The sequence below is a fragment of the Aegilops tauschii genome, chromosome 2 (assembly GCF_002575655.3).
Source record: "Aegilops tauschii subsp. strangulata cultivar AL8/78 chromosome 2, Aet v6.0, whole genome shotgun sequence".
Classification (NCBI taxonomy): domain Eukaryota; kingdom Viridiplantae; phylum Streptophyta; class Magnoliopsida; order Poales; family Poaceae; genus Aegilops; species Aegilops tauschii.
The window spans coordinates 10,603,156-10,630,496 of NC_053036.3; the positions used below are offsets into that span (position 1 = coordinate 10,603,156).

At 51.3% G+C, this 27,341-nt stretch overlaps 2 protein-coding genes across 12 annotated transcripts; both read left to right on the forward strand.

Annotated features, from left to right (window-relative positions):
* The first annotated feature begins 4,990 nt into the window (after nucleotides 1-4,990).
* On the forward strand, nucleotides 4,991-6,451 carry LOC109779050 (putative disease resistance RPP13-like protein 1). The gene has a single exon (XM_020337637.1). It carries the CDS (start codon nucleotides 4,991-4,993, stop codon nucleotides 6,449-6,451), a length of 1,461 nt encoding a protein of 486 aa, XP_020193226.1.
* Nucleotides 6,452-16,848: 10,397 nt separating this feature from the next.
* Nucleotides 16,849-26,973, forward strand: LOC109779053 (uncharacterized). 11 transcript variants are annotated; one of them, XM_020337649.4, is made up of 12 exons: nucleotides 16,949-17,238; nucleotides 17,572-17,645; nucleotides 17,728-17,875; nucleotides 17,993-18,033; nucleotides 18,330-18,591; nucleotides 18,692-18,920; nucleotides 19,036-19,186; nucleotides 19,292-19,516; nucleotides 20,457-20,546; nucleotides 20,653-20,742; nucleotides 25,697-26,209; nucleotides 26,340-26,973. In XM_020337649.4, exons 4-12 carry the CDS (start codon nucleotides 17,995-17,997, stop codon nucleotides 26,553-26,555), a joined length of 1,815 nt encoding a protein of 604 aa, XP_020193238.1. In that variant the 5' UTR covers nucleotides 16,949-17,238; nucleotides 17,572-17,645; nucleotides 17,728-17,875; nucleotides 17,993-17,994; the 3' UTR covers nucleotides 26,556-26,973. The 11 variants fall into 11 exon arrangements, with proteins under 11 accessions (XP_020193232.1, XP_020193228.1, XP_020193238.1 ...); XM_020337650.4 differs by having other exon boundaries at nucleotides 17,769-17,875; XM_020337643.4 differs by lacking the exon at nucleotides 17,728-17,875 and having other exon boundaries at nucleotides 16,849-17,238; nucleotides 17,876-18,033.
* Nucleotides 26,974-27,341: the final 368 nt, after the last annotated feature.

The window sequence follows — 27,341 nt, forward strand, 5'->3', positions numbered from 1 at the left end:
ACACTTTGTCGAAGTACAATTTCAGGAGAATGGTCGGTTCCTTAGTACGTTTAAGTTCGTAGATGATCTCCTGAACCGCGAGGGAGCCCTCCAGGATGTTACGGCCGTGAATGAAAGCGGTTTGGGTGCGACTAATGGTACGTTGAGCGATCGGGACTAGGCGGGAGGTGGTGGCTTTGGAACAAATCTTGAACGGGATGTTGATAAGCGCGATAGGCCTAAACTGACGTATATTATCCGCACCTGCCACCTTAGGGATCAGCGAGAGGATCCCAAAATTGAGCCGAGAGATATCTACCGTTCCACGCATAAAACCGTTCCACACTTTGAACACTGGCCCTTGCAGGATTGACCAAAATTGTTTGAACATGGCAACAGGCCAGCCGTCCGGGCCTGGTGTTGTGTCTGTCTTCATGCTCCTAAGAGCCGCGTCGATTTCCTCGGGGAAAAAGGCGAGCCCCAGCTCCTCATTTTCCCGGTCGGTGACAAGCTGGGAAAGATCCCATAAGTCAGCGCGCACCCCAGCTCGCTGCTCTTCGCTCGTCCCCATAAGTTGGACGTAAAATTCGTAAACGTGGCGCATGATGGCCTCCTGCGCCAGCAACAACCCCTAATCTGATTGCAAGCGAAGGATCGCACATCTACGCCGTCTCCCGTTGCCGTAGGCATGGAAGTACTTCGTGTTAGCGTCCCCTTTAGGGATCCACTTTAGGCCTCCCCGACGCCTCCAGTACTCCTCTTCCGCATGAAGCAAGGATTGCACCTGGTTCTCCAACGCATAGCGACGAGCCCATTCCTGTTCAGAGAACGGCCGCGCATCCGCCTGTTGGTCGAGGCTCACAATCTCGGCTAAAATACCCTCTCTTAGCGTTCTGTCCTGCCTGCCCAAGTTGCCCCCCAGCCCTTAAGGCTGGCCCGAAGGCGGCTCCCTGCCGCGATCCAGAAGTCCATGGGGCCCCTCTGGAAGCCCACCTGGCTAACGCAGGCGAGCCACTTCTCTCTAAATATGGAATAGAAGTCAGGATTTTCAAACCACGCCGTTTCGAAGAAAAACCGAGGGCTACGCCGAATCCTTTCCTCCCCTGAGGCTAGGATTAGTGGCACGTGATCCGACCCGATCCTGGTTTCAGCAACTAGCGAGCAAAGAGGGTACATCAATTCCCATTCGGGGAGAGATGAACACTCTGTCAAGCACTGAATGCACCGGGTCCAACTGTTTGTTCGCCCAAGTGTAGCATGCCCCTGACCTGGCTACTTTCCTAATAGCCATCGAAGCGATCGCGTTGTTGAACATGGCTACCCTGGTCCAGTTTATGTTACTATTATTTTTATCCGTTCCCGAGCGGATAAGATTAAAGTCTCCCCCGACCACCAGAGGAGTAAGCGCAGAGCTCACCGCGAGCACCTTCGCTTGCAGTTCGCCCAGAAACTCGGCCGAACGCGCGTGATCTGCCGGTCCGTAGACCTGGATCACCACCAGCTCCCTCTAAGACTGGAGGTGGCGAATGTGGCCGGCTAGGAAGAAGGTGCCCGCATCCCATGCTAGCACCTCATAGACTGCTTGGTCAAAACCTAGAAGCATGCCCCCTGAATGCCTAGTAGCAGCAAGGTGGTACCAGGAGAACCTCTCCAGGGGATCGATAGATAACAACTCGTGTTGACGAAAGTCAGTCTTGATGGTCTCCTACAAAGCTACGATATCTACCCCCTCTCTTAGCATGTATTCCTTCAACTGGGATCACCTGCCCGCATCTAAATGATTCTGTTACGGAGGCGGATGCCCTGCGAGGACACCACTTTTGCCTCGCGCCTCGTCTTGGCCCTGCAAGGCGAGGGAGGTGGGCAACCCCAGTTGCCAACACCACCTGATCGGGCCGAGTCGCTAGTGCTTGAGAGGCCCCTGCCTCCTGCACCAGCTGATCCGCGCGCGCAGCAGCCGCAGCTGCGATCGCCGCCTGCGCCTGCTCTGTCGCACGCAGCAGAGGCAACAGCTCGCGCATGCCCCCCGAGCACGACGCATCTACTCCACTCTCCCTCAGCACCTCATAAGATGATCATCAAAAAAAGACTGCAGAATCATAAAGCGTGCGGGCAGGGGCGTTTCCTGATATCTCGAGGTTCTTCTGCGCCTGAAGGAGTTGGGCCCGCCGCATCGCCAGCAGGCCAGCCTTGGCGGCCCTGGAGAGCGAGCTGGAGCGGGCCAGAGCCACGGCCACCACCTTGGAGCGCTTAGCCTGCACGATAGGGGCCGCCTTGGATGCCTCCTGGAACAGGACGTCGCCAACTGGCTGCGCAAGGGGGGCGGCGAGCGCCATCACCGTCTGGCGCGGAGTTGGCGGCGCACCCAGCTGCTCCATGGGCCTGATCCCGTCTGTGGCCACCTTGCGCCCCGCGAGCTTCTTGGACTGCCGCACGGATCCACTCTTGCTGCCGCCCTGCCCACCCGAAGCCGGCAACCCAGCCAAGGATGGGAGGATGGTGCTAGCAGACAGCTGCAGCGGCGTGCGCTCACCGGCTGGCACGCCTGTGTCACAGCACGCCGTGATCCCCTTGTCTAGCAAAGCCGCTGCATCGGGGAACGCCATCCCCAAGTTGGAGCCGTACTAGTTAGCCACTTCCACCTCCATCGCCACCGCCGCAGATGAGTCGAGAGCTTGACAATTCTGTGCCGTCGGAGCGCCCGCAACCCTGATGCCAAGCTTCTCACACGCTGCCGTGTCGATGGAGTCCTCCTCCATGCTCGCGTCGGGGTCCTTGTCATGATCCTTGTCTTGAGGCTTGTCCTTGTCACCGTTGTCCGGGCTCTTGTTGTTGTTAGGTGGAGGGGGAGGAGGCAGCGCCGGAGCCCCACGTCGGGGTGGAGCGAGCTCCGGCTCGAGCTTAATGAGGAAGCCCTCCCCGTTGAACCAAATCTGGACCGAGCCCCACATCTTCTCCGGCTTGCGGCAGACGAAGCACATCCGCACCGGGCCGGAGCGAATCAAAGTCAGTCATCCACCACCAAAGGGCGGCCCAGCATCGTCAGCCCCACCATCAGCATGTCCACCTTGCGGTGCTTGGGAGGGATGCCCCAGAGCTTCACCCATGCCTCGGGCATAGATTCCCCTTTGGGCACGTCGGCCACGGCATCGCGGATGAGGGCGGTGATGTTGTTGATGGACAGAAACAACTTTCCGCTGCGGGTCGCCATGCGCAGCATCGCCGGGTCCGGGAAGACCACTGAGTAGCTTTCGGCGTCGATTTGGGCCACCTGTTAGTCCCACACACCCTCAAACAGATGCGGCAACTCCACCTCCAAGACCTCCTTCGATAGCACGCCCGGGGCCGCGGAGAGAATGGCGGCGTTGATCCCGAAACCGCTCTGACCATCGTCAGCCTCGTCTGGAAGCTGCAGGCAGAAGAAGCCCCCTCCAGGGATGGCGTGCCCCATGGTCTGCAGCAAGAGGGGTTTGCCACGGGAAGGGCAGCAGGCCGAGCCATGGCCCTCCTGGGAGCAGAGAATGCAGAAGGGCGCGAACTTGCAGGAGCTCTGAAAGTGCCCCGCCCGGCCGCACTTGAAACACTCCCCGTCGTCCGGCCGCTTCCTCCCCCGAAATAGGCTCGGCCGCCGTGCCCTTGGAGGAAACCGCAGGCAGCACGGACGGCGGCTTGGAGCCCGACTGCCCCGCTGCCTTGTACTTCTTCTTCTTTTTCGCCGCAAAGGGGTCGCCGTACCGGTCACCTTGGAACTGCGGCATCTCCTCGATGCGCTTGAGCTCGAGCCCCTTCCTCTTGTGCTCTTCTTTCTTCCGCTTCTTGCACTCACGTTCCTTCAACCACCACGCCGGCGGCGGCCCCCAGCCACCCGACTCCCCATCGCGCGCCGCGCCCTGCGCCTTGGCCTGCGCCCGAAGCTCGCGCTCGCGGCCGCGCTCCACCGCGGGATCGAGAGGAGGAAGGGGGCGCTTGTCCGTCCGTCCGTCGGCCTTGGAACCCATGGCAACCACCTCGGCGAAGGAGCGCGCGAGGGGCGGCGGAGGGCGAGTAGGGAAGAGGGTGCGGGCGGAGTGGCCATAGCGTCGCGCCTCCGATCTGGTGGCTAGAAACCCTAGCGTCGGATCTAGGGTTCCTTTGGGCAGCTAGAGCTAGTTAAATACCCGCTCCGCTGGGCTTGGGCCAGGCGGGCCGTGAAGCCCACCCTCAGTCCCCTAAAGACCCTGGCAGAGCCGCCCCGGACTGACCGCTGCCACTTGGTCCGAAACCGAGCCAGTAGTGGGCCGAGCAGCATGGCGTCTCCCAGGCGCACCTGACCCCCCTGCTCCGGTGCCCCAACCCTAGAGCCGGGCGATCCCGAAGCCGCTGCAGCCCCCAAGACCGCCGTCGCCAGCGCAGCAGCCAACCCTGGGCCCTGCGAAGCGGCCCGGAGCAGGAGAGCCTCCTCCGCATCCGGGGCTGCTAGATCAACCAACAGCGGACGCAGGGTCGTCGACCTAGCAGCACAACGCGCCACCCCCGCCTGAGATCTACGCCGACGAGGGCCACGACCTCCTGGCGCGAACGCACGCCGCCGGCTGGAGTGGAGCGAACCCCCGAGCTCCTCCGCCCTGGCTACGAAATCCCCCACCGAGCACTGGGACGGGCCGCGAGCCGTCCCCTCACCATCGTCGACGCCATCCACCTCTTCCTCGGACTCCTCCCCTACCAGAGCCCAAAAGCGACTACCGGACCAGCTGCCTGTGCCCGCCGGGGCAACCCTGCGCCCCTCCCTGAGAGCAGGACACGCCGGCACCGCGCCCGACTGGACCAGCGTCCACTCCGCCGCGCCCTGCCGGCCTGCCTCCGCCGCGCCCGTGTCGCACTCACCATCGCCTCCCGGGTCGCCGCTCCGTACAGGAGCCGTTGGAGGCATCTTTTCTCCTGGGTGTGTTCTTGTCTCTGCCAGACTTGGCAGAGGCCAGTCTAGTTAAATTTGTCCACAAACGGCCAACCACTTACACCATCAATCCTGGCCATGGAGGTTGCCATGTCTGCAGTTGTAGGTGAACTCGTGAGCCAGTTCAACTCCTTCCTAATGAACAAGTGCAAGTCCTTGAGGCATGCCCAATCAGAGGAGGAGAAGGTGTTGGAGAGGTTACAACACCTGCTGATGAGAGCTGGCACCATCGTTGAGGAGGCGGACAGACGATACATAACCAACTCCGGGATGATGATGCAGCTCAAGACGCTCTCAGAGGCCATGTACCGAGGATATGGTGCTCTGGACAACTCGAGGTACCGTGCCCTCCAAGACAACGGAGGCTTCGACGAGGTTAGCATCAATGACTCATCTGGAAGCGGATTGTATTTAGTCAAGCGCTGTCGAACAACAAATGATAAGGCCACATGCCTCGAGTCACATGATGCCTTGGAAAGTTTAGAAATTGCTATTGCTAACATGGCAGAATTTATTGTTCTTCCCAGTGGATGCGAGCGCATGTACCGTAGGCCATATGATGTTTATCTTTACACCGACAACTTCATGTTCGGCCGACACACTGAGAAGCAAAAGCTCTTGAGCTTCTTGTTGCAGCACAACGACCCTACTAGTAATCATGCACTGGCAGTTCTTCCGATCATAGGTGGTGTTGGAGTTGGAAAGAAAACATTGGTTGCTCATGCGTGTGGGGACGAAAGGGTTCGCTCACGCTTCTCCTCCATTTTCCAATTGAATGGAGATAGCCTCTTGACGATACTTGACAATGGAAAGACTATGGAAGGAATGATGTTGGTAGTTATTGAGTATGCTTCTGATGTAGATGACGATGAGTGGAAAAGATTTCACTCGTTTTTCATAAGAATGGGCAAAGGAAACAAGATCATCATCATAAGTAAACTTAAAAGATTAGCCCGGTTTGGATCGGTGAAACCAATTTTCCTTACTGCTATGTCTTATGATGAGTTGAGGTACCTTCTCAAGACACTGGCATTGGGAAGTGTAGACCCTACGGAACATCCACGGCTAGTACAGATAGCAGATGAATTTGCCATGTTAGTGCACAATGCTCAATGTTCACTTACCTCAGCAAATGTGTTCGCAGATATGTTGAGAAAGAATCTCCATATTCAGTTTTGGCGTAGCATATTGGACAAGGGAATAAGATATGTTAAAAGAAATCTCTCCAGATATAGCAGTGTCGACTCGGCCATACTTATACAACAAGGCCATCCAGTGGTTGTAACGGACCTTGCTTTGGATCCACTTAGCGTGAGACCTTATACAAATAATGTTTCAAGCAAGAAACTGCCAAGTGCGACATTTGGGGAACTTCTAACAGACCCTACCGTTGGACGAAAAGGAGACTTTATTATAGTTTCATGGGAATCAAGGATACCGCCTCATAATTCATTTGCTTGTTTTGCTACAAGTCATGCTCAGGACACACATGAAGGTTGTACCTTGCCAGGGAGGAAGCGACGTGGAGAGCCAATTTAATTATGATTGAAAACTTGTGTAATTTAACTCTTGTTGTATTTTCTGATACATGAGAAACGTATGCATTGGCATGGCCATATAAAGTATTTTATGGAGTGGTTATATACCATTCGACTAAACATATGAGAGATCTCGGACTCTCGGTTGAGATCACAGTATGCCTCTACAGAATTAGATTAGATTATGTGAACTACTATGAGCCGGGATCCTTCCCACAGTAGTGCCTCCCCAACATCCACAGACTTAGCCAGATTTTAGAGAAGGAAACCAGTTTAAATTCAAATTACCGAGGATAACGAAGAACTGGCAGAGCACCGCCGCCGCGCAGTTTGCCGTCGGCGAGGCTCCCACGCGCGGCGTGATCCCTTGCGGATCTCCGCACTTGACTTGAGCCAGCACCATGGCTCCGCGAGAGGTGCGGCAACGGTGCTAGGTGCTCGGCTGCGCGGCTCGCCGGTGGACTCAGCGCTGCCGCCGCCATGGTGGTTTGTGGAAGGAGAAAATCTTATACGACCTGGTTGTACGTATCCTCTCATGAGACCCCATCGATGATATGACACGTGGCTTCACAAATCTCAAAGCAGAAGACGATGCGTTCTTTGTTGCTTTGAGATTTGTGAAGCCACGTGTCATCTAATCGATGGGGTCTCACGAGACGGTGTGTACGACCAGGTCGTATAAGATTTTCTTCCAAGAGATTGGGGCTCGATTCATCGTCGCCGGTAGGCACCGACCATTGGGCCCAACTGGAGTACGGCCTTTGTTGGCTAGGTCCCACACGTCATAGGTACTCTTGAAATTCTTCAAGCCAAGAAATGGACTCCGACTCCAGTTTTCCTAGGCACAAGCGCCATTTTCTTTTTGAAATGAAATTAATGAACCTTTCAAAAAATCACACATTTCGTGATTGACTCCAAGATTTTCACTACAAATACATTATTTATAACTTGATTCTTCTTCTATTTTAGAGCAGTACTCTCTCCGTCCCATATTAGTTTTCTTATGTTTCACTACAAATACATTATGTATAACATGAAGTCGGCTTACATGTTCTTTTTGCAGGGCTTGTCATCATTATAGAATGGCTTCTTGTTGAACCTCTTATCATCCTTCTTTTCTTTCTTGTCATTCTTTAAAGCATGCTTGATGTCAGGGGCATAGCCAGGCCCCAGGCTACTAGGGCCATGGCCTGGGATGTGGCTCTATGATCCCTTGTATACTGTAGCTATTTTCGGTATAGCCGTCGTAGGTACTGTAGCTACGAGGGCTGGCCCAGGGCATAGCCCAGTCCTGGCTACGCTATTGGTTGACATTGAAGTGGTCCAGATTGCCACAATTGTATCAATACATATCAATGGTCTTCTTGTTCTTGTTGGAGTAACTCTTACTCCCTTGAACTTTGTTCTTGCCCATCATCTTGCCATATGTTTTCACTATGAGAGTCATCTTGTTCATTCCTTCCTCCTTGGAGTAGGTTGATTTTCTTCTAATTCTCCGCTCGATCTTGAACATGTACGAGATTGGCTTTGGGTCAAAGGTTTCATAGAGCATTAGCACACATCTTCTCAACGGTCCTTGCCATGTTCCTATGAGTGACAAACCATAGCGAGAAGATCATCGGAGGTGAGTGTCTGGTAATTAATCTCGTTGTTGTTCAGTGTGGAACACCATGCTTGCATAAGTTGGCATAATCGACGGGATCCAATTCTCAGCAACAAAGACATCATTCATCTAGTCAAACTTGTATCCTTCGATCTCAATGACAAGATCGTTGTGTCTAGTATATAACTCTTGAGGCGACTCATCTTCTATCATGGCAAACAAGTCCACTTCCCTCTTCAATATTGATAGGTTTGTGGAACTTGATGCATGAGTTATGAGCTTTTCTAACTCTCTTAGCAGTGTCATGTGCATATCTCGTTAAAGATAGTCAGGAGACAAACATAGTTAAATATTTTCTAATTATATTCGAGTAACCGTGTATACTTGTGTTCGTGCGGTACAACGGCTAGTTGAGATACTTAGGGCCTCTTTTATTCATATAGGTAAAGTGGAGGGAAACCATAAGAATAGGATATTTAATTTCAAAGGAGCGAAGCATAGGAAAAAATTGAGTTAAGTTATGTGGGCTAAAAATGCCACATTATGGGCACCGGCGCAATTAGGCCTAAACCTTGTGGGCCTGGAATGTTGTGGTTAGTCTAAAAAAAAGACTCTAGTCTATTGGGCCTAGTTGTCTCTCCTTCCCGTCGGCAGCGGCGGCGGCGCGTCGATCTCTCCGATAGGATCGCGGCGGTGTGAGATCTTGGGCATGAAGATTGCGGAGGCTGCACATTTCTTGGCGCCCCCACGACCTTGCAGCTAGCCGGGCGCTTCTCCGACCTCTACAAAGCAAGTCCGGCGAGGAGGATGTTTGCCCGCGGCCGCACTGGTCGAGGAAGTATGGTGCGCCCTTCACTTTGAATCTGTAGTTTGCTTTGCAGTTCAATTTTAGGCACGAACTTTCATCCCTTTTGCAAACAAACCGCGTCGATTAAAATCTGTAGCTTTTCAATTGGCTGGAAAATTGTGAAGTCCACTTGCAGCCGGCCACTAGATTGGATCTCCTTAAACAATTTTTTGGTCAGAAGTACTCAGAACCTTCTCACATGTCAAGCAAATTTTCAATAGTATTTTGGTCCAATCAGATAAGGGCAGAGAGAGCAAGTGGAACTTTGTAAAACCTTTGCGCATTCAGATCAATAGCTAGCGACTAGTACTATACTTGAAGACTTGAGAACAGATGAATGAAGGCTTCCTTTGCTCTCAAGCTAACCCCATCCCTATCGCACCGCATCACATGGGCTTAATGATGACATCATTTGCATAGTACTCTCTCCGTCTGACAAAGTTTGTCCCAAGCTTGTCCCTCAAATGGATGTATCTAGCACTAACTTGATGCTAGATACATCCATTCGAGGGACAAACTTTTTTGGACAGAGGGAGTAGTTGTTAAATAATACGTGTACCCCTCCTTCCCACAATATAAAATTGTTTTTCAGACTTTGTTAGCTTGAAAACCGATCTTATATTATGGGTGGAGGGAGTAGAATGGGGCATCTTGCTAGCATCATATAGTAAATTAACTGTGATTATCTAGCTAGTTAGCTTTTTTAACCAATACCTTGCTGTTAGGGTATCTACATCCAGGATTGACAAATTTGTCCCCTACATACATCCGCGGATAACATGGGCTCACATCTCATATATCCTGCCCGCAGTCGACCCTTCATTTAGCATCCCTCAAATCTATACAAATCCGTGCACATAGGAATTAAGAGCATACATAGAACATAGTGGATTCATCCACATTTCATAGGACAACCAAAAGATCATCATCTTCGGACAACCAAAAGGGTAGAAAGTTCATCACATAGATATATACACGAATTTAAAAACATGACAAGACACAATTCACCAGCGCGGCACCTTCCCCTCCCCTTGTCGTCTCGCCGGTGGCAGTTGTAGTACGTGGAAAAGACGGGTAGGGTCAGCGTCAGAGGGGCCGTCAGAGTCGGAGGAGCTGTAGTCGGTGACAAAGGAGTGGACTAGGTGCAGGGCGGGCTGGCGAGACGTCTGACCGCGCGGACCTGGTCTATAGCGAGGCAGGCAGGCTTTGGCCGCGGCCACCTCTTTATCAGTGGCCATCTGCTGTGACGCCTTGATGCCCATCTACAAGGCTTGCGCGTTCTTGTGGCAGTGGGCGGTGTCCGTCTACGCGCTGGTCAACAAGCGGTTATGGACCTCATGAAGGAGCTTGTCCTCTTTGTCGTAGGACGACAAGCGGTTCATGGGGGGACAACCGCATCTGCTAGATTTGGTAGCTGCCTTTCGTACCTTCTCCCAGGCGAGCTGAGTCGAGGCCCGCGCCTCTGATAGGAGCTAGGGTTCTACCCTGTCTACGGTGTAGCCTGTAGGGGAAAGAGGGAGGAGGGCGAGGGCTGGTGCGCGGTGGCCGGCGGCGAGGCGCCGTCCTTGCGGCGAGTGCGGCGGCGGCAGAGACAGGAGGCGGCTAGGGTTTAGGGTTTCCGGCTCCTCAGGGAGCCGGGCAATAGAATTGTCTTATTGCTTAATTTTGAAAATAGTCTTACAACTTGTTTATATAACCATGACGTGAAATAAAACTAAAATAACTTGTGGGCTAAGCCTGCCCCGTGGGCCTCCTACGGGCATAAGTCTGCCCGGTCATAACATCTCTCCCCGTCTACGCAAACAACTCGTCCTCGAGCTCGAAGTCTGGGTAGTGTTGGCGGAACTCCTCGCGCTGCTCCCAAGTGGCGTCCTCTGCCGGAAGTCCAGCCCACTGAATCAACACGTACCATGCTCCGCGACGTAGCTGGGCTTGCAACACCTTCTCCAGTCCTGGAAGAAGACGCCCGTCGGCGGTCGGAGGAAGCGCGGGAGGAGCCGCAGGTGGCTCCCCACGAAAAGGCTTGAGCAGCCCCACATGGAAGACATCGTGGATGGGCGCACCCGCCGGAAGCTGAAGGCGATAAGCCACCTTCCCGATGCGCTCTAGGATAACAAAGGGTCTGGCATAGCGAGGACCCAGCTTCCCCTTCGCGCGTGGGTCCAGTGACTGCGTAGAGCGGTGAAGAAGACGCAGCCACACCCAATCTCCCACCGCGAACTCCGCCTCGCGATGGTGGCCGTCGTAGTAGTGTTTGGCCAACTGCTGGGCCTGAAGGAGGCGTTGCCGGACTTCCGCCAGCATTTCGTCACGGCTCCGCAGAAGATCCCCGGCCGCCTCGGTCCGCGTCGTGGCCGGATCAACAGGTAGGATCGCCGGAGGAGCCGGCCGTAAACCACCTGAAATGGCGTGGCGCGGAGGGCGGAGTGATAGGAGGTGTTGTAGCAGTACTCCGCCCACGAGAGCCAGTCCACCCATGCGCAAGGTCGATCACCTGTGACACAACGCAAATACATGGCAATCACCTTGTTGACGACCTCGGACTGGCCGTCCGTCTGATGGTGGAAGGCCGTGCTCAGGCGGAGCTTCACGCCCACCATCCGGAAGAGATCGCGCCACACGTGCCCCATGAACACGCGGTCCCGATCGCTGACGATCGAAGAGGGAAACCCGTGGAGGCGGACGATACTGTCGAAGAAGGCCCGGGCGACGGACGCCGCCGTGTAGGGATGACCAAGCGCGATGAAGTGAGCATACTTGGAGAAGCGGTCGACCACCGTGAGAATGACCGACTTGCCGCCCACCTTGGGGAGGCCCTCGATGAAGTCCATGGAAATGTCCGCCTAGAACTGAGATGGCACCTCCAAAGGCTGGAGCAAACCAGCCGGCCTCAGAGTCTCCGTCTTGTTACGCTGGCACGTCACAGAAGACCGCACCCAGTCACAGACAGGGCACGATCACCCGAAATGTAGAAGTCGACGCGGAGACAAGAGGGTTTTCTGCACACCCTCATGGCCCGCCGAGTGAGCCAGCAGCAGCACCTGGTGACGGAGATCGTCGTGCACGGGAACGAAGACCCGGCGCCCATGGAGGAGCAACTCGTTGGCGAGGCGCCACGGCTCCTCCAGCTCAGCCGCAGTCAGCTGCTGCCGAAGAAGGAGCGCTTCTGGCGCGGCCGCAGTCGCCCATCGGGTGTCGATGAAGAGGGCGAAGGAGGGCCCGAGCGGATGCAGAATGCCGCCCCCTCAGAGCCACCGATGGCGGTGTCGGCGTCACGCCGAGACAGGGCGTCGGTGACGGTGTTAAGGCGGCCCGGACGATACTCGACGGTGAAGTCAAAGCCGAAGAGCTTACTGATCCACTCGTGCTGCGGCACGGTAGATAGCCTCTGGTCCAGTAAAAACTTGAGGCTGTAGTGGTCCGTATGGATCCGGAAAGACTGACCCCACAGATAGGGCCGCCAGTGACGCACCACCTGCACCAAGCCAATAAGCTCGCACTTATAGGCCGCAAGCTTAAGGTGGCGCGTGGCAAAGGGCCTGCTGAAGAAGGCGAGGGGTCCATCGCCCTGATGAAGGACTGCGCCGAACCCCGCACCGGAGGCGTCGCAGTCGACGGTGAACGGGCGATCGAAGTCAGGCATCTACAGGACGGGACCCGTCATGAGGGCCCCCTTGAGGGCCTCGAATGTCGTGGTCGCGTCCTTATCCCAAGCAAAGGCGTCGCGACGGAGCAGGCGCGTGAGCGGGGACGCGACGAGGCCGAACTCCCGGATAAATTTCCGGTAGTACCCCGCGAGCCCAAGAAGCCCGCGAAGTTGCCCGTGATGACTGCGGAATCGGCCAGGCGGCGACGGCCGCCACCTTGTTGGCGTCCATGGCCACCCGCTCGGCCGAGATGACATGACCGAGGTTGGCGACGGAAGGCGTCCCGAACGAGCACCTCGAGCGCTTAAGATGAAGATGGTGCACTCGAAGCTCGTTGAAGACAATGGCGACGTGCTGAAGATGCTCCGCCCACGAGGCACTGTAGATCAGAATATTATCAAAGAAAACGAGCACAAACCGACGCAAGTAGGGGCGGAGGACGTCGTTCATCAAAGCCTGGAATGTCGCCGGGGCATTGGAGAGCTCGAACGGCATGACCAAGAACTCGAAGTGGCCGTGGTGGGTTCGAAACGCCGTCTTGGCGATATCATCCGGGTGCATCCGCACCTGATGGTAGCCCGACCGTAGGTCGAGCTTGGTGAAGAAGCGCGCCCCATGTAGCTCGTCCAGGAGCTCATCGACCACCGGGATAGGAAACTTATCTTTGAGTGTCATGGCGTTAAGGGCGCGGTAGTTGATGCAGAAGTGCCACGTGTCGTCCGACTTACAGACGAGGAGGACCGGCGGCGAGAACGGTGAGGTGGAGATCCGGATGATGCCCAAGGCGAGCATGAGTGCGCACTGCCGCTCCAGCTCGTCCTTCTGTAGCTGAGGATACCGTTAGGGCCGTACTACCGCAGGTGCCGAGCCCGGCAGAAGATGAATACGGTGGTCGTAGACCCGGGCCGGCGGAAGACCCTGTGGCTCATCGAAGAGGTCATGGTGCTGCTGCAGGAGGTGATCCAACAGAGGATGCTCGGTCTCGGTGGTGGCCGCGGCCAGCTGGAGCTGGGGCGTCGCTGGCGAGGCGCCTCCAATGCCCTCCCACTAGACGCGGCGGCCGAGATGCCAGAATGTCATCATCAGGGCATTGAAGTCCAAGAGGATGGGACCGAGAGTCCGCAAGAAGTCGACGACGAGGACGAAGTCGAAGCAGCCCAAGTCGATGCCGGCGCACGTGATGGTGAAGTACTCGTCGACGATAGTGATGGGCATGTCCCGCGCGAGCCCATGGCACCGGAGGCGGTCGCCGTTTAGCCACGGTGACCCGAAGTTGCTCCCCGCATGTCGGCTGAAGCGCTAAGCGCCGCATGGTGGCCTCAGGCAGGAAGTTATGCGTGGAGCCTGTATCTAGGAGGGCCACCAGATGCTCGCCGTGAATCGTCACCGGTAAGAGCATAGTCCGCTCGTCGCGGATGCCGGCCAGCGCATGGAGCGAGACGACGAGGGCCGTCGCCGGAGCGGGCGCAGGCGCGGGCTCCGCTGCGGTGGGTTCGCCGAGCCCTTTGACGGGTGTGTCCTCCTCGACATAGTCAGCCGTCTCCAAGTAGAAGAGGCGCGGGCAGACATGGCCGGACGTGTAGGGCGCATCGCAGTTAAAGCAAAGCCCCAGGCGCCGGCGCTCGAGCTGCTCTGCCTGAGAGGGCCGACGAAAAGGCCGCGTCGCTGCCGGGGTGTCTACTGGCGAAGCGGCCGGATGCGCAGGTGCTGTCGGGGGTGGTTCGGGGGGCTGTCGGCCCCCGCGAGGCGGTGGCGCCGGCTGCAAAACCTGGGAGCGATGCTCGAAAGCCCGAGCATAGTACATGGCCGTCTGAAGGTCCTGGGGCCCCCTCAGCTCGACGTCCACGCGGATGTGGTCTGGGAGGCCGCCGACGAAGACCTCGGCCTGCTGTAGTGCCATCACACCCGGCGCATGACACGCCAGGGCCTGGAAGCGGTCGGCAAAATCCTGCACCGTGGAGGTGAAGGGTAGGCGGCCCAACTCTGCCAGGCGGCTCCCGCGGATCGGTGTCCCAAAACGAAGGAGGCATAGCTCGCGAAAGCGCTCCCACGGGGGCATGCCGCCCTCGTCCTGCTCGAGGGCGTAGTACCACGTCTGTGCTGCACCGCGGAGGTGGTAAGAAGCCAGCCAAGTGCGATCCGACGCGAGCGTGCGCTGTCCGCGGAAGAACTACTCGCACTGATTGAGCCAGTTGAGGGGATCCTCCGTGCCGTCATAAGTGGCGAAGTCAATCTTGGCGAACCGTGGCGGCGTCTGGGTCGAAACGCCATGGCCGATTGGCTAGGCGGTGTGGAGCAGCAACGACGACGGCGCCCGGTCGATGGTGGGGCAGCCAGCGTAGGGGCCCGCAGAGCCGGACGGGTCACCGGACTACAGCGTGGGTATCGGTGGATCCCCGGCCTCCATGCAGACTGGCGGTGGCGCCTTCCCGGTCAGCCAGGCCGGAATCGGGGACGGCGACAGCGGAAAACGGACGTGCTAGATCGAAAGACCTCCCGGTGTGGACAGCCCCAGTCCGGAGCTGGGCGGCGGGGCCGCTGACAGCGGGGGCGGCTACTGGACTGGCGCGGAAGGTGCAGGTGGCGCGGCGAGGGCCGGCGCTAGCCACTGCGGCCACTGCGGCGTGGTGGCGGCCGCGGGAGGCGCGAGTGGCGCGGCGAGGGCCGGCGCAGGCCACTGCGGCGCTGTGGCGGACGACGGCTGGGTCCCGGCGAGCACCGCGGGTACCGAGTACCAGGGTAGGGCGGGCGGTCCGGAGGAGGTGGACGGCGGCAGAGGTGGCGGCGGCCCGTACAGACTGCCCAGAAACAGCCGGATGCCCTGGACAACGGTGACCAGATCGTTGAGGACGCCGGTCATCTCCGCCGGGGAGTATACCAGCGGCGCGGTGGAGGGTGATGGCGGCGGACCCGTGGAGGGAGGCGGCGACTGGCCGGTAGAGGCGCCGGCGGTGGAACCCATCAGCGCAGTGGAGAGGCCCATCGGCGCCCTGGAGAGGATTGGCGATGACGCGGCGGCGGCGGTGGTGGGCAGCGGCGGAATTGGTGGTGGTGAAGACATGGTCGAACCCTAGCTAGCTGATACCAAGGTGATAGGAGCTAGGGTTCTACCCGGTCTAGGGTGTAGCCTGTAGGGGAAAGAGGGAGGAGGGTGAGGGCTGGTGCGCGGCGGCAGGCGACGCGGCGCCGTCCTTGCGGCGAGTGCGGCGGCGGCGGAGACAGGAGGCGGCTGGGGTTTAGGGTTTCTGGCTCCTCAAGGGGCCAGGCAATAGAATTGTCTTATTGCTTAATTCTAAAAATAGTCTTACAACTTGTTTATATAACCATGACGTGAAATAAAACTAAGATAACTTATGGGCTAAGCCTGCCCGGTGGGCCTCCTACGGGCATAAGTCTGCCCGGTCATAACAGCCTCGAACTCCAGCATCCACTGTGGGGTCGATCAAGGTGCCTGACACGGCATGAGGAGCCAGTGGCTATGAGGGGTGGGTGCAAAGGTGGCCGACACGACGGTGCAGAAAAATTACGCCCGCAGATGCTGCTTTCATCCCCACGGACGATGGGGACGTCGTGGAACTCGAAGAGCCGCCCTTTCCCACAAACGAGAGCTCCTTGTCTGACGACGCAGAGCTCCTTGTCCTCCTCCACAATCCCTCAGCAGATGATTGCTTCCGGCTCGCTGTTGGGGCTGGCCGTGGGGAGAGGTGGGGGCATGGAGGGGAGAGTTTGGTCCGGGGTAGGAAGGGGAGGAGACAACAAGTGGAGCGGTCGAGAGTGTTGTCAATGGTCTAGGATTTGGTTCAGAGTTGGGTTTTTGTGGGAATGGGGCTGACCAAAGTAGGCAGCTGGTCCGACGTGTCCTGGCCACCCTAGATATGGGCTAGGTTATGGGGGTGCCAGACAGTCCGTACATTTAGGTTGAGTTTGAGGGATCTGGTTGGGAGCCAATTTCATGATCCGACAGTGAACGGGCTGTTTGCTCGGACGTATAGGGGGATTTCGAGGGGTCCGGTTGTAGATGCTCTTAGCCATCAGAGCATAGCTCATCGAGAGAATCATTCGTCTTATTGCCATAGATGTAGACTTTGTCATGCAAGCAGGCGGCGTCGATCTAAATAAGATTTGTAGGTTTTTAAACAAACTTAACCGTATATCCACTTGCAGCTGGCTACTAGTCAAGATTGTTTGCATGTGAAGAAAAATTCCATTCATAAAGGCGGCGGAGAGCACAAGTGGAGAGAGCAAGTGGCTCAACTTGCTCGAAACAAGGTAACCCAATCAGACACGGGACTTGGCTAGCTAGCTGCCACAAAACCAACACCTACTGCTACTAATTGGAGTCCAGCTAGCACAATTACCTAGCACCGCTCGCTTTCTCTCCCAACCCAATCATCCGAATCCCCAATCCCTTTCTACATCTTTCTCTCTCTTCCCGTGCAAACTCAGTCCCCATTTCTCTACCTCGTAGAAACTAGCAAATCAGGCTGCCGGGGAGGCGGGGAGACATTGAGGAGCGAAGGCGGGAGCAGCGTGCGAGCGCCGCTAGCCACAGCCAGGGCTTGCCAACTGACGGCAGCCGCGTCGCCACTTGCTCAGCCGGCCATCCCGTAACGCCGAGCAGCTGCCCGTCCGCTCGCGAGACGCAGAGGGCGCGAGCAACCCAGCAGGTTCAGACATTCGGTGCTGAGCAGGTCTTTACTCTTAGCTTTATTGCTCTTTAGTAAATAAAGATACCGACTGGCGTGTAATGTTAAAGCTTGACCCCACAGATTTTGAATCCTGACCCCGCCGCAAGATGTTCTGAATAATCTTCTATAGCTCTGTTCAACATGTCTATAGCCAGCACTCTGTGTATTGTGTTTTCCAACTCATTCACCTCAATTTTCATCCTCGACTCGTCTGTTAGATTAGTCTTGGATTCGCTTCAAGTTGGTTCCAACTATATACTGTGTCCCGAACTTCAGATCTAACTTGGGTCAACATCGATCTTACCATAAATTTTGCATCTTTGTTGTCCGATGCAGATTTGGAACTCCATAGCAGTTTCCAACTTCTTGCTTGTTCTGCATATCACTATCACGCCACAGGCAAGTATCAAGTAGGTATTCACTCCATCGTTCCCATTGCAGCATTGCTGACAATCTAGTAGCTTTTGATTCAAATTTCCTTCCTCCAAACAGAACCTTGCATCATATATTATCGTTGTGTTTTCATACATCAGTCAGACTTATCAGATTTCGTGCAAGCTCAATTGGTCATTTGAGGGAGGTCAACTAGGAAAGAAAGCAGTTCTACCTGTAAAATATAGACATTGATTTTCTTCTTCAGGTAACCATTTGGGTTCATTCTCTACCAGAGAAAGGAATAACATGGACGATCTAAGTGCAGTGCCAAGGGTTATGTCGTTCCAGTTATTAAATGAAATTACAAAAAATTTCTCTGCAGACATGAAAATTGGCACTGGATCATTCGGAAATGTTTATAAGGTACAGTTGGAAACCAATGCAAGATTTCTAGCTACAATTTCATATAGTTGGACAAGGTCTGTGCTGACAAACAAACGTGTGGTGAATAAGTCGTCATTCTCTGCACTGTTAGGTTTTTCTTTTATTCAGAGTGTAACATGACCTCATCCTTATAAATTATCTTGAGAGTTGAGACTTTAATATGGGTCCCTAGATAAATAAACATGAGTATGCACAAATTTCAGCTTAAACATATTGCATATATAGCCGCACACAGAACTTTAAACCATGCATGCATTTCTATATATGTTGAATAGGGACAGCATACAGATGGGGAATGGATTGCTGTGAAGCTTCTTCATAATTACATTCCAGGACTTGAAGATGAGCAATTTGAGAAGGAGTATCACAATCTCGCAAATCTGCAACACAAAAATATTGTGCGGTTAGTTGGCTATAGTCATGAAACTCGGCGAGAATTCCTACCTTATAATGGTGACCTGGTCTTGGCTGACATTACACAGAGAGCACTTTGCTTTGAATATATGCAAAATGGAAGCCTTGAGAAATTTCTTACTGGTATGAGATACACGGGGTTCTACTTGTATCATAAGATACCACTTTAATCAATCGTTCATAACATATAGTTTTTGAGGGTGCACATTGTTTGTTGGTGCAGATGAATCTAAGGAACGTGATTGGCGCACACGCTATGCAATAATTAAAGGAATTTGTCAGGGTTTGAAATATCTTCATGAGGAATTGCAAACTCCTATGTATCATTTGGATTTAAAACCAGCCAATGTACTGCTAGATGAAAATATGGTGCCCAAAATCGCGGATTTTGGCTTGTCAAGGCTCTTCAGAGGAGAACAGTCAAAATTCACAAAAAGTGACATAGGAACACGGTAAGCCTACTCATCCATGTGAATTTAGAAATTATAGACACACACTACTCTGCAACAAGTAGGAGAATAACTATGTATATCAGTAACATATATGATGTGTCATTTTATCATGCAGTGGGTATCTACCACCGGAATATATTGACGCCTGTATAATCTCCATTAAGTTTGACATATTCAGTTTGGGTGTGGTAATTATAAAGATAATGGCTGGACCAACGGAGCACTTTCGAAGTGCTGAAATGTCTCCCCAAGAATTCATAGAGATTGTGAGAGCAACAGTTCTTCTTTATTGAGATAAGTAGTAAATATTTCATGAATAATGCCTCCATATATTTGATATAATACCCATGCTTTATGTTCCACACTGGTAGGTACATGCTTACTGGAAGACTAAGCTACAAACAACATTGGTTCACGCGTTGGAGCCATATTCCAAACAAGTAAAGAGATGCATCGAAATAGCTTTAAATTGTGTGGATGCAGATCGACACAAAAGACCAAGTATAGGGGAAATCATTAATGTTTTGAATGAGACGGAGATTGCAATACAAGTCCTTGGCGCTTCAATGAATCACACAGGGTCATCGATGAACAAGGTGTGATCACAAATGATGGCACAATTGTTTCTTACTATGATTTTCTATTTTTCATTCCAAAGGGAGGAAGGGGGGGGGGGGGCTTCATTAATTCAGATGATGGTAAAAAATTAACTATACTAGTAATCAGCCTTTACACAGTAAAATATTCCAACATATGGGTTTTCTGTCCGCCCTTTATCTTAGGTGTAATTATTTCCCTCCTCTCCCGCTTTCTAGACACAGTTTAGCTCCCGAGAACAGTTCTATCAATTTTCCATATTTGCATACAGCTGCATTAATGTGATGTGTGCTTGTTCAGTAATGCGAGGGAATAAAAGCCTAGGGGTTAGCAACTTTCTCTGTGTATTGGCTTTCGTGCAATTGGACTGGTGTAAGTAGCTCATCTGTAGGATTCTTTGCGCTTATTGTTAAGATCCAGTATACATAGGGTTACACTAATTTTAACACCAGGGACTGATAGTAACTTGTTAATTTACAAGATTCAAGGAAAGGTCACGTTAGCAACGCGTATTAGATGAACTACAGGACACCCCGCACATTGTTGTGGGAATTGATTGATGAAAATTTAGGTTGATAACATCAGAACAAAAATTAAAAATACATATGAATTATTATATTTTATTATGCATTGTTGTAGCAATATTTGAATATAGGTGGAATAATTGAACGGAAAACATTTTCCCATGCATACTTGAATGTTGTGATGGGTCTTAACCCATGCATTATTGCTTGTTGAGGTGGGCCTTATCCCATTCATAGTTGTATGGTAAGGTGACATGCTTGCATGTTGAGATAAATAAGTTAGTGGAGATGACTCTCTTTGGTATATATGATTTGTTGAGTATTGTGTTAGAATGATAACATAAGTAATATGTCAGACTCCCTGTGAACTCGAATACAGTTTGATTTTTAACTTTGTCAACTTTTTTTATCACAGATAAATAGTGACCGGGAAAGAGAGTTCCTTAGGTATGCCAAGGAAACGCTGTATTATGTACATCGAGGGCAAGGGAACACATCATTTGAGGTAAGTTCCCTTGGTAATGGAAGTTCAGGCCTCAATGTATATTATTGACTCCCTGTGAACTCGAATACAGTTTGATTTTTAACTTTGTGAACTTTTTTTATCGCAGATAAATAGCGACCAGGAAAGAGAGTTCCTTAGGGATGCCAAGGAAACGCTGGATTATGTACATCGAGGGCAAGGGAACACATCATTTGAGGTAAGTTCCCATGGTAATGGAAGTTCAGGCCTCAATGTATATTATTTGGGATGATGGTAATTTTTATTAATCTCGTTTTCACATGAAACCATTGCATCTGTCCAATATTTTAACCACCAATGTCAGACATATCATGATGCACGGAAACGAAACAGCCTCAGCACACAATCAATTGAATCGATGTATTAAGAGCTCAAAAAGTCAGTTTTCACCTGGTGTCCATTTGGAAGCCATGTGCAATAGTTTCAACCTGTATGCATAAGAATATAGGTTGCAAGAGGGTAGGAACAAATTGTTGATTTTTGTCATCAGACAGTGGAGCGGAACTATCATGGGTCTACTATCATGGGTCTTATTGGATATCCTGGATAGGACCCAAGGACCGTTCCCAGTACTAATCGAAGCCATTGGTTCTGGCGGCAACCCCACCCCCCCGGCACAGAAATGTGACGAGTTCCTTTTTGCACAGTACCCACCCATTCTGTTCGATACATGTGTGTCAGCAAAAATAGGGGAACATTTCCCACTCGTTGCTGCCAGAGACCTTCCTCCTCCCACATCCGTCTATACTTTTTTGTGTGATCCAAAGAATATTTCAAATTTATCTTTTGAATAGAAATCAGATTTATGATTTTTTTTTGCACATTTGTGTTCTTGATAATGGGGCCTTTAGAACAAGACCAATCTCGAATATGTTTTCACAAGAGGATTTTGAAACATGGTGAAACATTATGAAACTACAAAAATATTGTGGAACACGGTGAAACTGTTGTAAAACATGGGTGTGCAATGGTGGTGCAAAGAAGAAAGAAAATAAAAGGGAAACGAAAGAGAAGCCAATGAAAAGAAGGAAACAAAGGGAAAAGAAAGGAAAGAAAATACGATAAAAAGAAGAAATAAAGGAAAATAGAAGAAAGATAAGTCAATGAAAAGTTGAAAGAAGGGGAAAAGACTTTTTCATGAGCGCACGTCGCAACGCATGCGTGGAGTTTTTCCCTAATCACTCCCCCCCCCCTCCCATTTCACGTGGGGCCCGGTTAGATTTTCTACTAATCTATCTCCCCACCCCCTGATTTGAACTGGAGTGCTTCCTCTAATCTTTCTCCCCCCTGAGTTCTCCCTCTAATCTCACTACCCACTGATTTTAAGGGGGTCGGTGGCTGCATGCAATATAAAAAAAGGAAATTAATGAAAAGGAAACAACGCATTGAACCAGATCAATTTGAATGTGTCGCCCCCGATTTGATCGTACACTAATCATACACGCAAATGTGTATGATCAAGATCAGGGACTCACGGGAAGATATCACAACACAACTCTAGACAAAAATAAAAAATAATACAAGCTTTATATTACAAGCCAGGGGCCTTGAGGACTCGAATACGAGCTCGATACACAAGAGAGTCAGCGCAAGCAACAATATATGAGTACAAACATTTAGTTAAACAAGGGGCCATAAGATGGCGAACACAAAAGCAACAACGACCGAAGAGCGCCGAGGCCTCCTGCCTGGGCGGCGGTCTCCACGTAGTAGAAGCACCGTCGGGGTAGAAGACGTCGTCGGCGTTGGCATCTGACTCCTGGGATCCATCAATTGATCGCAACAACCGGAAAGAAGAAACAAGGGGGAAAAGGGGTAGCAAAACAACCGTGAGTACTCATCCAAAGTACTCGCAAGCATCGGATCTATACTAAGTATGCATCAATATCAAATGAAAGGGTTGTATCTGTGGACTGAACTGCAGAATGCCAGAATAGAAGGAAAGGCCTAGCCTATCGAAGACTAGCATCTTCAAGCAGCTCCAAACATCTTGCAGCATTCAGAAGGGTACATAATAGCAATTTATATTTAACAAACATGTTGTAGTATTAATGCCCAGAGATCGTTCCTCGACTCCCTGCGAGAAAGCAATCCCGGAGCCAACATATCTATCACATATCTCAAGTATCCATTCCTAGTTGTAATAGATCAGGATACCATTCCGAGCATCCGTTACCATGGACATGGCTATTCGAATAGATAATCTTCCCTGCAGGGGTGCACCACATTACCCAACATGCTTGATTACTCTGGCTGGACACACTTTCCTGGGTTAATGCCCAGCCTCGGAAGATCAGCACGTCGCAGCCCTACCTAGGCTCAGCAGAGAGGTCCCCGCCGGTCTACATCCTAAGCACTCCGGGGTCTCTGGCCCATCGCCCTTTGCACTCCGGGTCGTTGTGCGACGAGCCGGGACGAGCACCACCTCATCCTGGGTGGCACTGGCCTGACAGACCCACAACGCTTAACTGGATGTCTGACAAAGCTTTGGCTGATACTATGACGTCGAGTGCCCATAATTGTTCCCGCGTGGTGGTTAGTGCATAAAGGCCAGTGGCCAACTCAGAACAAATACCCAAACCATCAGTGTGTTAGCAGCTCGCGGAGACGAGCAGATACTCACGATCGATGTGACCCCGTCGCCCCGTCTCATGGACTTACGGCAAGGGCCCAGAATGCCCGGCTGTACCACGTGGAAAACTCGCGGTTGCTCACTGGGCCCGCCCGACTTTCACATCAAGTCACGTGTGCTCTCCGGGCCCGCCCTACTTTCACAGGTATCTCTCGCGGGTGCTCACCGGGCCCGCCCTACTTTAACATTGTTTGAAGTAAAATTAAGTAACCGTGTGTCCAAACATCAAGGGGGAAAACCCGAGGAATCACCCTCGACGGATCCCACTCGATGTAATCCTCAAGTTGAACATAGGGAATCACCCTCGAGGTTCGCACATGAGGGTTGCACGACAGTCATATCGGGAGTGCTGAAGGAGGAATCACCCTCGATGACCACGACCGAATAGCTACACTATAGAGTTATCATCAGGAGTGCATTACGAGGTATCACTCTTGGCACTTGATAGTAGCTACGCAGAGTCGAGCAACAAAAGGGGGTGTGATGTGATGTGTCGGGCTCTGGACGTTGATCACGTTGATCGAGTCATCGGTTATCAAGCCGGGGAAACTAGGACAAGGTGAGGGGCCACTGATGGATCACTAAGCAACCTATACTAAGCAGTTTAGAATAAGCATGTAAGCTACAATAAGCACGTTACAAAAGCAGGCTATGCATGAGATAGGAGCAAACAAGTACAATAGGAAAATCTAATGCAAGAAAGAGAGAGAATGAAATGGGCGATATGAGAATGATCAAGGGGGATTTGCTTCCCTGAAAGCTCTGCTAAAAGGGAATGAGGGTCGTCGTCGACGTAGACGATCACCGGGGCATCAGCAGCGGTCTCGGGTTCTGCCGGAGAAGAGGGGGAAACAGTAAATACAAAGCACACGGTTGCATTACTAAGCATGACATGATGATACGCGGTGCTAGGGGTGTTCTAACGCAGTGCTACGTGATACCAACAAAGGGGGATAACATCCGGGAATGCTATCCCGAAGTTTGCAATTTTTTGGACAGAAGAAATGGAGGGGAACGGTTTCAGGTTCGCTATGCTAGGGACGCATGACAGACGAACGGATTGCGTATTTGGATTTGCCTCGTCTTTCTAAGCAACTTTCACGTATAAAACTTTTTCATCCTAGTTACGGATTATTTTATATTACAATTTAAGGTTTTAATTCATTTTTTGAAATTATTTTAATTCGTAAATATATATTGGATCAGCATGATGTTAGCGGTCAACTCTGGCCATTGACTAGTCAATCTGATAAGTGGGTCCCACATGTCATAGGCTGTTCACTAATTATCTGCTAACATTTTAATTAGCAAGTTAATTAGACTTGTTTAGTTAAGTAGACAAAGGTCAATAAGTTAATTAATTAATTGATTAATTTTTATTTCCATTAACATTTTTATTTTATTTTTAAAACATCTTAGATGGGGCGGCCCCACATGTCAGGGACACCACCGAGCCTTAAGCATAGCCGTGCAAGCACGGCCTGGCCATGGCCACAGTTAGTGGCTAGCACGTCGAGGCCACGATGCGGCCAGGGTAGGTCTTGGCCGGGAGCGGGAGCAGGCGATGGCAAGGCGCGGCCCGACGCGGCCAAGGGCCAGGGGAGGTCGCGGTGACCAGGAGCCGAGCGGGGCAGAGAGCATGGCAGGTTGGCGCGGTGAACGGGGAAAAGGGAAGCGGGGTAGAAAGGGGATTCTCACCCCCGTTGCAGGGGTTCCCTGGCGAGGCGTGATGGCGCCGGCGAGGAGGATGCGGGGACGCTAGCGACGACGAGGGGACGACGAGGCGGTGCCGGGTCTCGGGCGGCGGCGTCAATAGCGTCGGGGCCAACTGCCCGATCCTGGCGGCCTGCTGGGCCGAGGCCCAGTTGGGGGGAGGGGGTCCTCTTTTTATTTAGTTTTTGGTTTATTTTCTTTTATTATTTATTTCCTATTTATTGCTTTGTATTTAAGTTTCATTTTATTTTAACTTACACAAAATACAAAACTAGCTTCTAAATTAGTATTATTAAATATACCTCTGCCACAAAAAGTTTCACCCGCAAATAAACTAGTTGAATATTTTAGAAATTATAAAAGCCATTTAAATTATTTATTAATCCACTTCTTTACAAATTGTGGTGCGATTATTTTTTTAATAAAAAGATGGCTTCTCCAGCAATATTACCAAATGATTATTTGCAACAACTTGAACATTTTAGTTGGCATGTTTGACAAAATTAAATTTTGAATTTTAACTCGGTTTTGAATTTGAATTGCGATTTGGATCAAGCGAAGATCAACAACAGTAACATGATGACATGGCACCATTGACAGGGGTTTACTGTAGCTTAATTGTTCGGGCGTTACAAAAATGTATGATGTCTGAAATTGTGCACGTCAGCGTGCGCACACGAGATAGCCACGCCATGTGTGCTCATTGTTTTTTTTATCCCTTTAATGCTTCATTTTGAGTCAACAAAATCCGCCATTTCCCCAAAAATATGTTCATCCGAATGTGCAGGACTTCCGACAAACTCACATAGCAGAACTAGAAGAACAAGAGAGAAAAGGACTGAGCACGGCGGTGAATCTCTTTGGTGAAGTAGTTGACAACTACAAGTTGGATCAAATGCCAGGGTACAAGGGGAAACCCAAGAAGCGGGAAGACCGAGCACGAGAGGCCTTGAATCTGATGTGCGAGGACCGCAAAGATGTCATGGCTTGCAGGTACTTGTGTCCCAAGGTAATCATCCAAGTCTACTGGCCGCGGGCCACGCAGTGCTTCATCTATAACGCGACCGGCGACACCCTCTACCACGTCGGCAACCATGACTGGTCTGGGCACATCCTCAATAGCAGGGGCTACCCTGAACGGATTGGCAACGGTCAGTGGGCTGCCTTCGTTCACTGCCAAGGGTCATTTTCAGGTTCGATGGCATCGGTTATCTATCGTGGCAAGAACAAAGATGGTGGAGATCAGCACTACCTGGTTTCCTGGAATAACCCAATTAGATATACTTTTGGGTTCAACAAGGTATGCATGTCCTAACCATCGTTAGACGTTCGACTTATAAGTTCCTATTAATCTGAGCACCGACTCAGCATTCTTATGAAAGTAGTTCAAATATTAAGGATGTGAATTAAATACTTATGCATGCTTACAGGCTTATTGCGGGATCGGCCCTGTAGACTACTTCCATACACGTTGGGATCATACACTCGATAACCTTTCAAATTCTGATAACTATTCATACGCCAAGTCTGATGGATGCGAGATTGATTCAAAAATTGGCAAGCGTGATGCCCCATTTTTTATTGCAAAGATCACCTCGCTGGTTGGTCATCTCCAGCATTGTGCAAGGATTTATATGGATAAATAGATAGTCAGTTAATTCCGTTTGTGAGAGCATGCCGAATGGTGGTATTCTTACGATCACTTGTAATGGAGTTAACTTTTTCCCATGTCATCGTTGGCGGGTAGGCCACCTCTGTCATAATTGCGATCAATTTCCCAAACTGGCAACTAACCCGAAGTTGTAGCGATTTGCAACGAATTACCCCGACTAGTCGCCAACCCGTGCATTCGCACGGCCAGTTATTTAGTATTACATTGTAATCTATATAACATAAAGCTATGTGTTGTGTACATTTACACTGGGACGTGCCATCTAATTTCTTTCAAATAAGTCATATAGTATTTTCAACATGGGGATTCATAGGCGAATTTATGTATTCCACAAAGGAGTTAGTTGGATAACTTGATATTATATCTTTATATGATTTTATCCTTTATATCTATGAGGAAGTTTGATATCACTTTTATGTCATTTCAAAAGCATGCAGAGCAGTCTAATATATATTGCTTACTTTCTTAGGTCTACTCTGGTATATGTATATGCTTGGCATTTTTATATGTGTACTATCTCAAAGTATTATTCTTTTTACATATTATAGTCATCTCTTCAAAACATTAAATTACATGAACTATGGAATTCGAAGTTAATATGTTTTCATTATCAATAGAAACTATTTTTCCTGTAGACAAACTCATTAGAATTAAAACAATAAGAAGAGTATTTTCAGATATTTGATATCCTTGAAACTCCGTGTTGAATGTTGCGAGTTAAAAAACCAGGCAATGATAGAACCAATAAGTTGAGATTAAA